Raw genomic sequence first — 18,463 nt, 5'->3', positions numbered from 1 at the left:
TTTGCCAAAAAGCTGAAGGCTTTGAAAGATGATATCATTCAGTGGAACCGGTCGGAGTTTGGTCATGTTGGGCGCAAAAAGTCTCATTTATTAGAGGCTCTGAAATCCTTTGATGCCAAGGAAGGGGAATTTGGCCTCTCTGATGCTGAGGTTTGTGAGAGAGATGCGATGAGGTCTGAAGTCAAGAATCTTCTCTCTTTGGAAGAAATCTCTTGGAGACAGAAATCAAGGATGCTATGGATTAAGGAGGGAGATAATAATACTAAATTTTTCCATAGGGTGGCTAATTCCCGCAGAAGGTATAATAATCTGAGCTTTTTGGAGGTGGATGGGGTGATCTATGAGGAGGAATCCGAGGTGGCTGCCTAGGCAGTAAACTTTTATAAAAATCTGTATCAGGAGACGGAGGAATGGAGACCTTTTGTGGAAGGTTTGGAGTTTGATCAGATAGATGGGTCGGAAAGGGGTTGGCTTGAAAGGAGGTTTGAGAAGGAGGAAATTCTTCTAGCCGTTAACGAGCTGGCCGGAGATAAAGCTCCAGGTTCAGATGGCTTCTCTATGGCCTTTTTCCACCATTGCTGGAGAGTGGTGGAAAGGGATGTCCTAGCAGTTTTTGAGGAGGTCTATCAACATAGTAAGTTTGAGAAATCTTTGAATGCTACCTTCTTAGTTCTCATTCCTAAGAAGAATGATGCTTCCAATATTCGAGATTTCAGGCCTATTAGCTTGGTGGGGAGCATGTACAAGATCCTGTCTAAGGTTTTGGCGAATCGTTTGAAACTGGTCTTAGATCATCTAATTTCTGAGTCTCAGAATAGTTTTGTGGGAGGAAGACAGATTCTTGACTCAGTTCTTATTGCTAATGAATGCGTTGATAGTCGAGTGAAGAGTAATGTCCCGGGGGTCATTTGTAAGCTAGACATTGAGAAAGCTTATGATCATGTGAATTGGGAGGCTCTTCTGGACCTTTTGAAGAGAATGGGTTTCGGGGAGAAGTGGTGTAGTTGGATCCGCACTTGTATCTCGACTGTCCAGTTTTCTATTCTGATCAATGGGGCTCCTGCTGACTTTTTTGGGAGCACGAGGGGTCTGAGGCAAGGGGATCCGCTATCTCCTTTGTTATTTCTTGTCATGATGGAGGTCTTAAGTAGGATGTTGAAAAGAGTTGAAGGTGCCGGCCTGATTAGGGGTTTCAAGGCTGTTGGAAGACGGGGTGAAGGGGAATGTGTCTCGCACCTTCTATTTGCGGATGATACTATTTTGTTTTGTGATGCGGACGTGGATCAGATCCTTCATGTACGGATGCTTCTCCTTTGTTTTCAGGCTGTGACTGGTTTGAAGGTTAATGTCCTGAAGAGTGAGATGGTTCCAGTAGGGGAGGTTAATAATATTCATGCCTTGGCAGAGATTTTGGGTTGCCGGATTGGGTCCTTGCCAATGACCTACCTTGGTATGCCATTGGGGGCGTCTCATAAATCCTCCTCTATTTGGAATCCTATATTGGAGAAGATTAATCGGAGGTTAGCCGGGTGGAAGAAGTTGTATTTGTCAAAAGGCGGAAGATTGACGCTGCTCAAGAGTACGCTTTCTAGCCTTCCTACTTACTATTTATCTCTCTTCACCATTCCGTCGCATGTGACTAATAAAATTGAGAAGATTCAAAGGGACTTCCTGTGGGGGGAGTCGAAGGTTCATTTGGTGGGGTGGGATAAGGTGTGTGCTCCTAAGGTTAATGGTGGCTTGGGTATCAGGAAATTAACTACCTTTAATAAAGCTTTGCTTGGAAAGTGGTTATGGCGGTTTGGGGTTGAGGAGTCTCGTCTTTGGAGGAGGGTTGTAGCTTTGAAATTTGGGGAAGAGTGGGGGGGTTGGTCTTCTAAGTTGGGTAGGGGTGTTCATGGGTGTGGTTTATGGAGAAGTATCCGAAAAGGTTGGGAGATTTTTAGCAAGTTTATCCGGTTTGAGATTGGGGTGGGGGATAGAGTGAAGTTTTGGACAGATCAGTGGTGTGGGGACTCTCCACTCCATCTCTCCTTCCCGGTTGTGTATGGGATTGTTTCTAATAGAGAGGCTTCTGTGGCCTCATCTCTCGAAAGGTTGGGGACCGAGCATCGTAGAAGTTGGAAGGTTCCTTTTCTTAGGGATCCTAATGATTGGGAGATGGGAGAGGTGGTTAATTTTCTCCATACCTTGGATTCTTGTTTACCTCACTCCGAGCAAGAAGACCGCATGGCTTGGAAATTGTCGAAGAAGGGGGACTTCAATATTCGCTCCTTTTACGACAAGCTTCGAAGCCCCTTTCCTTTTACTTTTCCTTGGAAAGGTATTTGGAAGGTTAAGGCCCCTACGTACGTCTCTTTCTTTGTTTGGACGGCGGCTTGGGAGAAGATTCTTACAGGGGACACTTTGCGGCGTAGAGGCTTCGAGCTGGTTGATTGGTGCATTATGTGTCGTTGCAATGGAGAGACGGTGAACCATTTGCTTCTCCATTGTGAAAAAGCTTATAAGTTGTGGAGCTTGATTTTCAGATCTTTTGGGATTTCTTGGGTCTTGCCTAGATCGGTTGCAGAAATGCTCTTCAGCTGGTGGAACTGGTTTGGAAAGCACTCTTCTAGCATTTGGAATTTAGCTCCGTTGTGCCTTTTGTGGTGTATTTGGAGGGAGCGGAATTGGCGAACTTTTGAGGATAGGGACCGATCCGATGACCAGTTGCTAGCTTATTTTTGTGGTTCTCTTTTTGATTGGTCTAGGGCTTGGGGACTCACCTCTAGTGATTCCCTCCCTTTGTTCCTTTGCTCTCTTCTCTGTACTTAGTTCTTTGTTGCTTTCTGTTTGTTTTATAGTTCTCTTTTTTCTGTTTGTTTCTCTCCCTGTTCTTTCTGTTCTGCCTCTGTTTTCATGAGGTAGATCTCTTAATATACTTCTTTTTTACTTATCAAAAAAAAAAGTCTGAATCCATTTCATTGAAGCCAATTTTGTTGCCTATTGGGTTCTATTTATGCATATTTACCCCTTTCTCTTGATATTTAACTATTTTTCAGTTCATTTATCTATTTGTTTTCATTGGCTTAGAACAAGCGGATGGAGCCTTCAACTGAGAAGAAAACTGATGATGAAGAGGTATGTTGATTGAACAAGAAATATCACAATTAATTTTTGATGCATTATATTCAGCTTAGAATAAAAATTATTTATCTAGTTATTTTTCTCCCCTTTTTTTTTGGTGTTTTTTTGGGGGGGGGGGGGTGTTAACTTTAGTGTGTTTTTTTTTTTTCTTCTTTTGAAACCTTTAACAAAAAGAAAATGTGTCCATGTTTAGTATGAACAGCCAAAGTTTTCTAATTACTTGCATGAAAGAATATGTATGCAGTGTTTTAGGAATAGGGTAGACCTTTTTCTTTGAATGTTATTCTCACTCTTCTCCCCCCTTTCCCCTAAATCAAATGATAACTTGAAAAATCAATGCATGTATAAGTTGATCAAAAGTTTGTATGGATCGTGGACCAGTGATAGTGTTGGTAAAAGTGTCTAGTGCACTTAAGCGCATAGACCTCTTGGAGCCTAGGCTTGAAGTGCAATGTGTAAGTTTGTCCCTTATTGAAGTAAATCACACATTTTTTAAATACAATATATAATAACTTTAAATAAAAAGATTATATAAAAAAATTAATTAATTAATATAGTAATATATTTTGCCTATTAGATAAAATAAATAGTACAATTACACAAAGTTTATAAGTTCAAATTTTACAAAGTTTTTTCAATTTTATAAAATTTTATATAGTAATTTGAAAAATAATTATCAATGGACAATAAGATGATAATCTAGTTATAGAAAATTTAAATATAACATTTTATATAGTGAACGTTTGGATAGCGCAAACGTCCAGTGTTTTGCTGCAGTATTTTCAGTTTTTAGTTTTCAACAATAAGTGGTATCCAAACACACCCATAATCCTATTGTGCTTATAAAAATCATATTTGTGATAGCTATGATCAAAAGAAATATATTCAATCAAAATATATCCAAAAGCAAGGTAGTGCCAGGGGGGCAATATTAGTTATTAGTTATTACAGTTTGCAAGTCTTCCCTACATATAAATGTTATTAGATATTTTTCTTTGGTGAATATTCTTTATGCCTTCCTTTTTGGTATAACTAATAAACTATTCTCATTTATGTGTCTGTGAATGTTTAAAATTTATAAAAGGAATACATTGGTAGGAAAAAAATAAAGAAGCAAAGTTTTAATCAAAGAGAAAAAAATATAAGAACATTAGTGTTATCTTTTCAAAGGTGATAAGAAATAACGATGATAAGATATCAAATTATTTGTGTAATAATTATCATGGTTTGTGTCAATTGATATGTAATATATTTTTTTGGGGTGTAATATAGCACCTTAAGAATAGTGCTTTTATAAGAAATCAATCGTCCATGTTATTTCCTTCAAGATCGAGCAATTAATTTTAATGATTTATATATTTTTAACAAAAAAGAAAAAAAGAAAAGAAAAGAAAGCACGCCTTAGTGTGCTTTGTGCTTTGTCAAAAAGTGCCAAAAGAGCATGCTTGAGACATACTTCATTAAATGAGTTTTGCTTCAACCAAGTGAAGCACTTTGACCTCGGGGCTTTGAGCTTTGAGCTTTAAGTGCAATTAAGCACTCCTTTAACAATACTGTTGTGGACCAAATCTGGGCTTTAGTTATACACGAGATTACTAAAGCACATAGTGGCAATTTGATAAGTGCTGAGAGCCTAAGATTTAGGTCCAAACTTTGACTCATAAAAAAATGTTTTGTGTACTGGTTGGCACCTCCTGGTGTATCCAACGAGGACATCCATGGTTCGAATCCCCCCACCCCCAACTATTGATTATCAAAAAGGAGAATGTATCTCATGAGACCGCTTTCTCAGAACATGTGAGATCCCCACATGTGAGCGAGATATCATAAGACAATCTCACAAGATAATTTTCTCTTATCAAGAGTTCATTTGTCATGAACATTTGGCTGTATGTGGATACTAGTTGATTGTATTTGGTTGTGCTGATATCTAGCAGTTACCGGCTTTCCAAAGTTTGTCAAGTAATTTTTAGCAGTTGATGGGTTTATTAATATATTGATAATGTATTTATATGGACACTCACAATAGTATTTTAACATGTGCTATTGAGGTTTTGAAGTCGGGCAAATTTGTTTACGGTTTCTAGGGATGTGCTATACTAATAGTACATTGGCTTTTTTTGGTTTTTTTTTAGTTATTTATTTTGGGCTTAGTGGTAAAAGCCCCAAGAGTTCAACTCTTATTAAATTTTCAAACCACTAGGTTTAGGTATTAGTCTTCTATCTATATAAAGCTAATGATTTTTATTCAAGAGGAGAAGATTAAATTATCTAAATTTTCAGAAGCTACGAAGTTTTAACAACATTCTTGAGGTGTGATGCCTTTATTTTTTTCCCATCTTTGTTCTTAAAGTTCCAGCAGCTTGAAATCTAGTAACCACTCATCGATTTGTCACATTTAAAACTCTTAAATTCAAAACTTCAAATCCTTCAACCCATCAAATAGCCCTAGATAACCCACAAACAGCCAGAGTGTTCACGGGTTATTGTTCACAATCTTGGAAAAACAACCCAATTCTTTAGATTTTCCCTTTTGTTTCATTCCCAAATTCTACTACTCCTTTTCACCTTTGAAAACCCTTTATTGCATAATATTTACTGGCCTTTTTCCACCAAACCCTAACCCACATTCTTCAAAATCCTAACTCATCTGTCCAGGAATTCCAAATCTAATTTGATTTCTTTTCCTGTTCTATGTGAACTTGGACTCTTATTGCTCTCTCTCTCTCTCTCTCTCTCTCTCTCATGTACTAGGTAAGGTTAATGAATTTCTAGTTCAAGTCCTGCACCAACTCAATGGAATTGGCAGTTTTCCTACGTGACGAAAGTACTCCTTACTCTTTACAAACATTTTAGGGAAATGAATAATGTCCTCTGTAAGCACAAACAAATCATAAGATTGACCTGCCTGGCAGTGAGCATTTTTGTCAGTTTATGTCAATTGCTTAAATGTGTATGTATTCTGCCTCTCCTACTTGGAGCTTCGTATTTGTTCTTGAAAAGCTGGAAGAAGCTGTACCTATCAAATTGAGGTAGATTAACACTAATGAAGGGCACTCTCTCCAGCTTGCCAACGTATGTTCTCTCCTTATTTCCTATTCCCCCCATCTATTGCAGCTTGAATTGAAAAATTGCAAAAGGACTTTTTGTGGGGTGGGATGGGAGATGATTTTAAATTCCATCTTGTTAAGTGGCAGCAGTTCTGTAACCAATTCAGGTAGGTGGTCTTGGCGTGCGGAATTTAGTGCTCTTTAATTAGTCTTTGCTGCGTAAATGGCTTTGGGGGTTTGCCATTGAGAAGGATGCTCTTTGGAGGAGAGTGGTGGCTATAAGGTATGGTAGTGATTGGGGAGGGGGCTGGTGCTCTAAAATTGTGACAGGAGCTCATGGTTCTTGCCTCTGGAAGCTTATCATGAAGGGCTGGGAGCAATTTTCTGGTTTCATCAGATATGAGGTTGGTTTTGGAACTACGGTTTGATATTGGCATGATTGGTGGAGTGGAGAGCGAGCCCTGAAAGAGAAATTTTCTAGATTATATAGGCTGGCTGACAAGAAAGATGCTGCTGTAGCTGATTTGTTGAGTTGGAGGGGGGCTCAGTTTCAATGGAATATCCCTTAAAGTATATGTCCTGTGTACTGTTTGGTGTTTTTTCGCATTCAAGTTTAATAAAAAGATTTAGTTATTTATAAAAAAAAATAATTAAAAAAAATCTTATGTGCTTATCTGCCTGAAAATAAAGCTTTTGTAGGAACAATCCCTGTCTGGATGTTTATACATTGTGTTCTGAGTAGCCATTTTATGTGGTTTGATCTGTTGATCCAATGGAAGTTAAAATGATTTAAAGGGTCTGAATAGTAGAGTTATTGTAATCGATTCTGTATGTATAATGGATACATGTTATATTTGAGACAGGAGCACAGGTAACATAATAGATCAATGTTATATTATGTTTGAGACTGTTTATGTTAGAATGTTGATAGCCTAAATTTCCATCAAATTGTTTTTGCTTTGACCTTATAAGTTATCTTTTTGACATGTGCATAGAAGTATTTCCGGCTGGATTATCTTTTTATTTAGTTTCTTGCTTATCACATGATACAATTTTATTTTCTGATTTGTTTATTGTGACTAATATGTTTTATTCTAGATATTGAAATTTGACTACGTATGTGTGTTGGTTGGAATCAGATGTTTGTTTTGTCGTGTAGTAGAACTCTGACAACTTATTTTATTTTTGGTAATACTTGTTGCACATCAGTGTGTACGGATGCACAGGTGTGCAACAACTTGAAATCGTGTCTTCAACTCATGTTTTCAGTTGTTTGCACACCTGTGTGTCCATACACACTGATGTGCAACAATCACTGCTCTTTTATTTTATTTTAGTCCATCAGTCTGGGATATTTCAAGGACTAGTCATCTTTCCCTTGATATATTTATGGTCATACAGCTGCCTACATTATTGGATGCTTTTATTCTTATGGTTACGTCTTTGCGGCAAATTGAGAACTAATTAGTCACCACTTGAATATTTTGTTCTTTCTTTTGTTTTTCAGCCTTGGGTTGCTCTCAAGTACCATGGCTCAAAGACTGATTTCTCTGCCAGATATTTACAAAGAATGGTAGCACAAGAAGGCTCTCCTATACAATTTACAATGAACCCGTATGGCTTTTATTTAGTTATTGATACATATTATCTTTTCTTTTTCTTTTTCTTTTTTGGGTCCATTGTGCATATGGGTTACATAACGAGAGGCAGTCCTCTCATTTCCTCTAAACCCGTATTCTTTCTCAGTGGGATTTGAACTTTACTAATGGAATTTGAGCTAGCTAACATCCACAATATATACTCCCTATGTCCCATATAAGTGATATGCTTTTCTCTTTGGGCTGTTTCAAAATAAATAACACTTTTCAAAAGTAGAAATTCAATTCCCTATATTACCCTTGACTTTTTTTCCCAAAAACAAAAGATGATTCTTATTAAGGCTGTGCCACCTCTAATATAAAGCAAAGGTTATTTTAGGAAGATCAGTATATCTTTACCTTTTCATTAATAGTTGTGCTGCTTCAAATGTTGCACTTATATAGGGATAGAAAGAGCATCACCTTTGTCGCAATTACTTCACCCAATGTCTTGCAAGTGTTTTAAACTTATTCTATTTAAAGCAATTATGCCAATCATATTGTCTAAATTTTAATCGTTGTTTGAAGGTCTGACTATGTTGACTCCTTGTGTCCTGGGGCAGGCAACAACATTAAGCCCAAAGGTCCTTCAACAAGGTATAGTTGTCCTTATCGTTCAGTTCCTGGATACTATTAGTAATGTTAAGAGCATTGTAGGCGTATGTATCATAATTTTGATATGTTAGCTCTTTTTTTTATGTTCTGCTAAATGTTGCAGCTATTAAATGCAAGTGTGTATCTTACAAATTTCTATATATTGAGTTCCTCTTGAGTGGGCTTTAGTGAATATTGCAGAATGCAATTATATATTGCTTGATGAATGGTTTTGATGCTGGAAAATTAAGAGAAAATTAAAAGATAAACCCTAAGAATTAGCACCTCGGGTTGCCTAGAATTAGCACCAAGCAAGAAACTTAGGCAACAACACCTAAGGTGTTAGGAATCAGCGCCTAACTTATTGGAAAATCTCCAATTTGAATTTCATTAATCAATTGTCTATCCTAATACAAATACACCAAGAGCTTATATAGAGCTAGAGCTTCCAAGAAATAAAGAGATAAGATAACAACTAATCCTATTTGAACTCAAGTACTAATCCCTATTTAATCTCAAATCTAATCCCTACCTGAATAAGTCTCCTATGAGATAAATACAAAAATTTGAAATTATAAGTTCTAAAATAATTTTGGTCTTGCTACAGCATCAGGTATGGTGGCTTTTATGATCTATATATTCATGCAAGTATTTTTTTTTTTTTTGATAAGTAATAAGGATTTATTGAAATAAAAAAGAGAGAGACACCTAAGTACACAGGGAGTATATAGGGGTGAAAATATCAAAAGCAAACATGACATAAATCAAGTAAATCCAAAATAGAAGAAAAAGGTTGGTTTCTCCACATAGAGAACTAGTCCAATAAGGTTCTGAAGAATAGAAGCTTGAAATCAGGCATGGAACGCTCATTGTCTTCAAAACACCTACTATTTCTCTCCTTCCAAATACACCACATCAAACAATGAGGAACAACCTTCCATATATCTCCATTACGATGGCGACCAAATCGACCTTGCTAGCAAGCAAATAGCCCAACAACAGACATTGGCATAACCCAATAAACTCCACATAAACCAAAAACCATATCCCACAACTCCAAAGCAACCGGGCAATGAAAGAATAGATGGTCAACAGATTCACTATTACTCTTGCACATATAACACCAATCCAAAATGCAAACCTTTCTTCTCCTTAAATTGTCAATTGTCAGACATTTCCCTAAGGCAACGGTCCATACAAAGAAAGCCACTCTAGAGGGGATCTTTTGCTTTCAAATGCTTTTTCAAGGGAAAAACTGCTCACTATGGCCAACTAGAAGATGGTAGTACGCACTAACTGTGAACCCCTTACTCTTACAAGGCAGCCAACATCTCTTATCCTTCCCAATCCCCCTTACAGGAGTGTTATAAATGGTATTTATGAAACTCTTGAAAGCTTCCAATTCCCGATTATGCACATCCCTACAAAAAAGAATCTCCCAATGGAGGACTTCATTGGTTTACCTCATTAGATCCGCCACACTTACCTCTTTGATACGACAAATCCTATATAATTTAGGACAGCAATCTGCAAGAGAAGATGTTCCACACCAATGATCTAGCCAAAATTGCACTTTTGATCCATCTCCAATTTCATATAGAATAAACCGAGATAAAGAGGGCCACCCCCTTCTAATATTTTTCTACAAATTTACTCCATATGAACCAGAGAAAGAGCTAGAACACCAACCACCCCAATCACAACCATACTTCACCTCTATCACTTAATGCCATAGAGCATCCCTTTCTTGCCCAAATCTCTATAACCACTTCCCTAATAAAGCTACATTGAAAGTTCTCAGGTTCCTAATCCCCAAACCACCTAAAGAAAGCGGAGTACACACTGTAGACCAATCAACCAGATGAAATTTGGGCTCATCCCCTAGGCCACCCCACAGAAAGTCCCGCTGAAGTCTAGCAATTCGGTTGGCCACAGAAGCAGGAATAGGGAATAAAGAAAGAAAATAAGTAGGAAGATTTGAGAGAGTGCTTTTAATTAAAGTGACTCTACCTCCCTTGGGTAAATATAATTTTTTCCAACCTGTTAATTTTCTTTCCATCTTCTCTAGAATTGGATTCCATATTGACTTGTCCTTAAATTTTGCCCCCAAAGGAAGACCCAAATATTTCATTGGGAGAGACCCTTGCTTGCAGCCTAAGACAGCCACCAAAAGATCAATGTTATGAATTGCCCCCACAACCACCAATTCAGACTTACCCAAATTTACCTTCATACTAGACACAACCTCAAACCAAATGAGCACCATACGGAGAATCAGCATTTGATCAATATTAGCATCACAAAAAATTAGAGTATCATCAGCAAAAAGGAGATGGGAAACCACCAAAGATATTAATGGATAAGCTAGTATACAATCAAATAAAGTTATAGTACCTTCACCTCATTCTGTTCTTGTGAAGTTCAGCATTTTCCGTTCAGTTACATTTCTGACATGTAACCGCTGCTACATTAATTATATCAATTCTATTGAGCATTTGAGCTACTTTCCAAAAAAAAAAAAAACAATTTTGTTGAGGTACCTGCTGTTTGTTGATAGGAATTTTATGAGCCCTTTGGTCTTTGCTGCCCCCAGCCTCTGTAATTATAATACAGAAACTGTTTATTTATGTGCTTATTGCCTAGCTATGTGAATGGAGACTGAAACACTTCAAGTAGCCGCTTTGCATGTTGAATTAAAATTTTTTTAATGGATAATATTTCAGGCTTTTGCTTTCACTTCCTCTGGGAGAACGTATCAAGAAACTGCTCTGTGAGGTTTGTTGCTACTACTTAACACTACTAGCATGAATTTTGTAATGATAATGTATTGGCACTTGAAAAGTAATGGGCACTTGTGTGTGTGTAATGATAATGTTGGACCTTTCAAGTCAGTATTCAAAATAAAATTTTGAATCTTTTTATCTTTCAAAATCCTTGGTTTAGCTATCCAATAAATGGTTATGTAACCAAATTTAAGATTATATGTCATCTGCTATATAAGACCAAATTTAACCGTGCAATAGATACAGTCAGCCAGATTTAAGCTTTTATGATCTTGACCGGAATAACTAATGCTATCAAATCAAGTATGATGTTCTTGGTCCCTTTATAAATAATTGCCTTGTCTGTGATGTAAGGATTTTTGCTTTTCTTACTGACGTTTGGTTCACAATATATAGTTCATTCCTGGGATACGAATATGTAAAGCAAGAGGAAGTGCAAGAGAGTAATGGTTTTGAAATTATCTTAGGGTTGAGAGCATGGAAAGCATCTATATGTTTATATTATAAGTAGTTTTTCACTTTATTTTTTTACAATAGAATGAAATAAATAAATCTATGTATCTAACTTATCAAAAGAAATAAAGTAGCTCAATGGCAATAAGTCCAATTCTCTAGTCCATTAGTTTGTATTCCAACCCTGATACCGCATTGTAGAATCTTTTTATTGCTTTTTAAATGTAAGATGACTAAGTAATCAAATTTGCTGTTAAAGTTGGTCGAAATTCATGAATTGGACTGCATTCCGTGTGAATGCTGTGCACATTCCAGAGCAATTTGCCACCTACGTGAGCAAATTCTGCATCCTAGGTTCACACAGCACAGGGTACATTTTTTATGTAGTCATTAATCTAAACTTCAGATCATTTTCTTATTTCATCAGTGATACTTTCAAATGAAATTTTTAACCTTTTTTTTTATCCACACATTCTATATAAAGAATCTTGACTGTGCTTTCAAACCCGTTTTTCAAAAAAAAAAATTTCTTGATTTTCTGTATTATTAATTTAGCTGCTTTTCTTAATAGGGGCCTCCAGTTCAACGATTCAAATTTCTGAAACACTTTGCTCCAGATTACTCCAATGAAGAATTTTTGCTAGTCCTTCAGGAGCATGCTCTACTAATCCATGGAGTTTGGACTCCAAAAAGTATATTGCTAAACCAAGAGGGCAGTGAATCATACATTTTTAGGAATTACACCCTTCTGTTATTTAGGGAAAAATTAACAATTTCAGAATCAGATTTCCCATTGAGATTTATAAAAAAACTTCAACCCTTCCTGGAAGCTTTCGCTGTCAATAGATCTTCCTTTAAATCTAATGATTGGAAATTCAAAAGGCCTAGTGATGATGCATCTATAAAACCCTCCCCAGAAATTCTTAAGGCCCAAAATGATTTTTGGGCCCAAATGGAGAAAGATGTTTATAATGCTATTGGAATAAAAAAAGATAGGGCTCAGGAAAATAATGCTGTCTCAAAGCCTATCATGACTCGTCTGCCTCGAAAAACTGTGAACTCTGATGAAGATTTGGCCAAAAATGCAAGTGTAGTATCCAGTGGGAGGAAGACTATGTCAGAAGAAGCCCGAGTAGCTCTCCCAAAGGTCCTCCCAAAAGTTTTTCAAACTCACAAGGTTTGCAGGTAGGGTTTTGGACCTTATATTTTTTTTCACATTTTACTGTAGTATAAACCCTTGATTGTCCGTGGGTAAAAAAGAAAAAGCCTTGGTTGTCATTTTTAATTACCTCTATATTGATTTTCAACACCAAGATTAAGTTCATTATATACACATACCAGACAACTATCATGGATTTTTTACAGTATAAAGACTGCTTTTTGCTTGCATCTATCTGGATTCAATTAATTGTTTGACACAGCCAGAAGAGCGTATCAGTGTTGGCAAGTAAAGTAGCTTAGAAGAGCGTATCAGTTTTGGCAAGTAAAGTAGGTTATAATTATTTTGTTTCTCTAAGGATCACGTGTGATTTTATTTAAGGCAAGACACTCATATGGCTCTGAAGGTCCTCTTACAAATATTTTAGGGTGGAAAAATAAAAGATAACCAATGGTTTTAATGCTTTACAATTTTTGAAAATTCTGTTTAGTGTTAGAACTGTTTTCTTGAATTTTATGTCTGTTGGGTTTTACTAGGACAGGAAGGATATTGTGGCAGTTTTGGTGTTAGGTCTATTGTAGTGGCATTTTAAGTGTTCTTCTTGTAGGTAATTTGGTGCTGGTGGTATATTCATTCTATTGTAGATTTCTTTGATTCTCTCTCTTTTCATTTGTAGTTTCCATTATCTTTATTTCTTTAGGCTACCTCATGCATGCTTCCTGTGTACATGATCTAGTTCCCCTTCATCGATAGAATGATTACTTATCAAAAAATATATTTTAGTAGTTTCAAAACAGAATGTAAATTCCGCTTTTGAGACTGGTAAACTCACGAAGGTTGGAGTCCTTCGGATTTTTTTTCCCACTTGGTTATTATTATTTATCATGTTTTAGGTCATGTTATCATTCAATGTTACCCATGTAGCATTTTCTTCCATTCATATTTATATCATTCTGCAACTAGAGTTGAGAATTTCCCATGGAAAAGCATTTGGAAGCCTAAAGTCCTAAAAAAGTGGCATTATTTATCTGGGTTGGTTCTTTGGGGAAAATCCTTACAGTGGATAACCTAAGGAAGTGAAATGTTGTTTTGATGAGCTAGTGTTGTATGTGCAAGGGGGATGGGCGGATAGTGGATTACTTGTTGTTGCATTGTCTCATTGCAAGGGAGTTGTGGGATATGTTTTTGCTCTTTTTGGGGTTCAGTTGGTGATACTTGGAAGAGTTGTCAACTTACTAGCTTGCTGGCAAGGCAATAGCGGGAGACATTGGATCAGTGAGATATGGAATGCCACCCATGATTGCATGATGTAATGCATCTGGATGGAAAGGAATGCAAGAAACTTTGAAGGGTGTGAGAGGAAAAATATATATCTAAAACTACACTTTCTAAGAACTTTGTTCGAATGGGTGTTGGCATCAGCAAGTTTCTCCTTCTCAAACTTATTAGAGTTTATTGATAATCCTACTTTTAGAGAGCTTAGCTGCGATGTACATCTAGTATAATTCCTGTGTAGTTGGTGCATTCTAGCATTTTCTAAACAAACTTATTACTAATAAAACAAAAGGTAAGCATTCTGCATGTTATGCAATTTTTTAACCTCCTAATCATTGATTAAAGAATGTCAATTTTTTTTCTTGAAACTTGCTGCAATAATGGATTGTAGAATGATATTGTTAATTGCCTGGCAGCTTTCAACAGATATGCCAAGGTCTGCGTGATTTGGCACTTTCCCAATCTACACTTCCAAAGGCAGATGCTAGAAGGGTAGTTGATGCTGCATCTGGCGTTGATGCTCCAGAAGAGTTGAAGGAATTCATAAACCAAGTTGCAACAGAGATTCATGGTCGTTATGTCTTAAAGTCATCTGCAGAACACCCAGAATATGATCCATTGAGGTTATTTTAAATTCAAAGAATTGAGTTTCCTTTCATCTAAACTATAACTTAAAAAGAAATTTAGTTAAGTCCTTGACTGCCCAATTTTAATGTCTAAATGAAGTTTTAATTTGAACAATCAAGTTCTTGAATTTTAACGCACCAATATAACAGCTATTTGATGGGCCTTGATGATGTGTTGTATACTTGTATTCTTTCTCATATTGGTTGATAAAAATATAACATGGCATGCATGTGAGAGAGATGAATACTTCATTGGCAGTCCAGATGTTCAAGTCAATGGGCCAATGGACTCGGCCATTGTTGGTTTTCCAAATCGAAAGGGGACATTTCTATATGCTTTTTATAGGCAACTGCCTTTCTAATTCTTTATTTTTTTTTCTTGGGTCAAGTAAAAAAGATATTATGAGAAATAAAAAGAACAAATACAAAAGGGGCAAACAAGTAAATGTGTTTCTAAATGTAATTTTAGGTATTCAAATGATTTAAGCAGCTATCGACCAATTCCATCACAGCATCACTAATGAAATTGTCTAGTTGAAACTAACTGATAGTTGAAAGGGTTGGTTAGCTATGTATGATGGAGGGCAGAAAGCTGATTAGTTTCAAGTTGGTGCAGTGGTGTGTTATCACTTATCAGTAGTTTCATGATGGCCTCAAGGTTGCCATGGTGTGAGATGAAGGCTGTAGTGGTGGTCAGGGTTTGTTTCTTGTGACTCTGAGCTTTGAGTTGACTATGGGTTGTGCACCTGTTGCAAAACATATTTTTGGGTGGTTTGAGGTAGTTTATAGATGTCAATTTGGGTTGTCAGATTAATAGTAAAGATAAGATATCTATTTATCTTTTTTTATTTTTTATTTATGATAATGGTTTGCCTTTCTCCAAATTTTCCCAAATATCATATTAAAGAATGGTTGCATGTGCAAATCATGTGGTCAACCTCTCCATCTCCATCTCATATCCTGGCCATTGTTGATGGGCCCACATGGCTGAGAATTTGAAACGTAGTCAAATTATGCCACATAGCACTAAGCCACTAAGGTCTGTCAAATTGATAATAATTACTTGCTTAATAAAATTTAAGGATTTGATTGTTTGAATGGGAACCTTAGGGACATGATTGAAATGTTTGTGAAACTGAAAGCAATGGTGTTGATGCTCCTCTAATGGTGCCTTATTAATTTGAAAAAAAGTTTGTGGTATTATTTCATGCTCCTCTAAGGGAGCCTTATAGTATGTTCGTATGAAATGTGGTGCATTGAGGTTATTTGAAATTTTCCTTCTTCTCAATTATGTGTTTCTCTTGCAGGAAAGTTGTAATTAACCTTCTACGTGGAGGAGGACCTGATGTGAAGCTTAGAAGGGCTGAGGTCTCTGAAGCTGCCAAGATGGCTCTTAAGAGGGATATCACTAATATTGAATATACTAAGGTCATTCATTTTTGCTTTTGATCTTCTTCCACATAAAAATAAACAATGATCCCTTTGTCCCAATTTAATTGTCATGTTTTTTTTCCAAAAGAAAGTGCAAGTTGTTACTTCTCTGATTTCCTTTTCTACACTCACCTTTTTTTTTCAAAAAAAGAAAAAAAAAAATTCTTATTAAAAATCATGCCACTTATAATATTAATTAAAGGGAATTTTCAGTAAAACCAATACATTTTTAAGTTTTTAATAATAATCATGCTATTTCAAACTAGATCATCTATTACAAAATAAAGAGTGTAGTAGTTGTGGTAGTAATAATAACAACGTAAAGAAGAAAAGGAATTTGTTGTCTTTATAAGTAGTTGGTATCACAAAATTCTAGAGAATAGTTCTTTGATAGGATGGATCTGGATCCTCTCATGATCATGTGTACAACATATGAATCATGTTTGCAGCATTTTGGCTATATGTGATTTAATGAATGGCCATCTTGCTATACCACAACAGGATTCGTTTGCCTACATGATGGGGACTTATTTATATTTGTATGATCACTTTACTGATATAACATTGTATGGTTGAGAGTTCACCAATAAAAATCATGCTTCTTGTCATGAACATAAGAGGATTTTGATCCTTAAAGAGTATTACACTTCCAAATTTAACAAAAGTGATCTTCAAGGTGTGTAATGAGTAATGACCCAAAGATTTGGAAAATTTTGGCACACAAGGTGATTTCATCAGTTATTTGGTAGAAGAAAGTATTTAGGGTTTTGATAGATAAAATAAATGTCTTGATTTTGGATTGTAGGGAAGAAAGAAAATAGAGAATTTATGGTGTTTGGGGACTATGAATAGTTCCCATGAATGGTACCACACGAAAGAGAAGAAGAAAATAGGGAAGAGAGTGGGAGAAAAAAACACATGAAGGTCAACATTCTTTAATACTCAATGTTAAAGATATTGATATAATGGCCCAAGAGGCCTGAATATGTTGTATGCCCATATAGGGCTAACCCTAGCTTCTAGTCTCTATATATACGCTATTAAGGGTTCACTGTAATAGTTGACTTTATTATATAGTAAAGATATAGCTGTTAGGGCTTTCTCTTGTGGATGTAAGCCATCAAGCTAAACCACATAATTCCTTGTGTTATTCTCTCTTTTTTGCTTCCGCTTCTCTATATTATTTCATTCTTGTCTTTAACATGGTATGAAAGCCAAGGTTGTTTGTAGTTGTTTGCTTGTGCAACCTACATATTTTTAACACTCAAAAAGCTTAATATTTTAATAAATCAATTGTATCTATTTATTGAGTACATTGAACGCACACGCACCCACATATATTTGGAGCCCTGTATTGGAAAAAAATTGGAGAAGAGGCTTGTAGGTTGGTAGAAAATTTATTTGTCTAAAGGGGGAAGGCACACCCTAATTAAGAGTACTCGCTCTAGTTTGCCAAATTATTCTCTCTCTCTATTCCCTATTCTATCTAGCATTGCTAGGCATATTGAGAAGAAGCAGAGGGATTTTCTTGAATATTAGGAATTTATCTTCCTTTCAGATCTATACCCTACAAAACATTATCTTTAATTTGTCAATGCATGCATTGGATCTCTTCTGGTATAACTTTGGTACTCTTAGATGTTGCTTCTTCTGCTTTCACAGAAGAATTATTTGTTAGTATAACATCATATGCTGCTAAGAATTGAGATTATATTATGAAGCATCTATGATGCTATGGAGAATAGAATGTTTCATCTGTTCCTCATTTCTCATTAAATCCATTAGATACAAGTATATAACTTCTCTTTCTTTTTCTTTTTAATGATACGAAACATTTATATATTTTTTACTTATCAGAAAAATATGATATGAAACATGTGTTTGTTGCTCAGCTATTAAGAATTTGAAGTTTTATCTCTTTTTTTCTGTATAAATTTATCAAGTATAGCTTCCCATTCTTAGTATTGTATGCCTTGAAGCATGTAGACTTAGAAAGCCATACTTCATCATCATTATCATATGCTTCCAATTCCATTTCTGTACCCGTAAAAGTTATTATGTACCTGGCTGCCTACTATTTTTAATGAATTCTTTACTTGTAGTTGTTTATGGTACAGAGCCTTTAATTACTTTTCATTGCATCTAGGCACCAACATTGCATGTTGCCTCTAGCAATGCCTTGCTCATATTTTGGAATCGAAGTTGATAAAAGATCTAAAATTACAGGTTTAATGATATTTACTTGTTGCAACCTTTATCTGTGCCCTGGAATAATCCTGTAAATGGTGAAACATTAAAGCATGACAATTACAAAAAAATTGTTTATAAG

General features: G+C 35.9%; 1 protein-coding gene across 1 annotated transcript in view; it reads left to right on the top strand.

The window, feature by feature from the left end:
- The window catches only part of LOC126732570 (uncharacterized), a 30,965-nt gene that overhangs the window by 9,056 nt on the left and 3,446 nt on the right, over nt 1–18,463 (top strand). The window contains exons 6-12 of the mRNA XM_050435504.1: nt 3,073–3,120; nt 7,684–7,790; nt 8,342–8,410; nt 11,131–11,182; nt 12,215–12,828; nt 14,494–14,700; nt 16,011–16,131. Coding sequence (XP_050291461.1) covers nt 3,073–3,120; nt 7,684–7,790; nt 8,342–8,410; nt 11,131–11,182; nt 12,215–12,828; nt 14,494–14,700; nt 16,011–16,131 — 1,218 coding nt within the window. The remainder of the gene's footprint in view (nt 1–3,072; nt 3,121–7,683; nt 7,791–8,341; nt 8,411–11,130; nt 11,183–12,214; nt 12,829–14,493; nt 14,701–16,010; nt 16,132–18,463) is intronic.

This window comes from Quercus robur, chromosome 6 (genome assembly GCF_932294415.1).
Source record: "Quercus robur chromosome 6, dhQueRobu3.1, whole genome shotgun sequence".
Classification (NCBI taxonomy): Eukaryota; Viridiplantae; Streptophyta; class Magnoliopsida; order Fagales; family Fagaceae; genus Quercus; species Quercus robur.
Note: the sequence above shows the minus strand (reverse complement) of the source record. Positions and strands in the feature narration are given on the sequence as shown.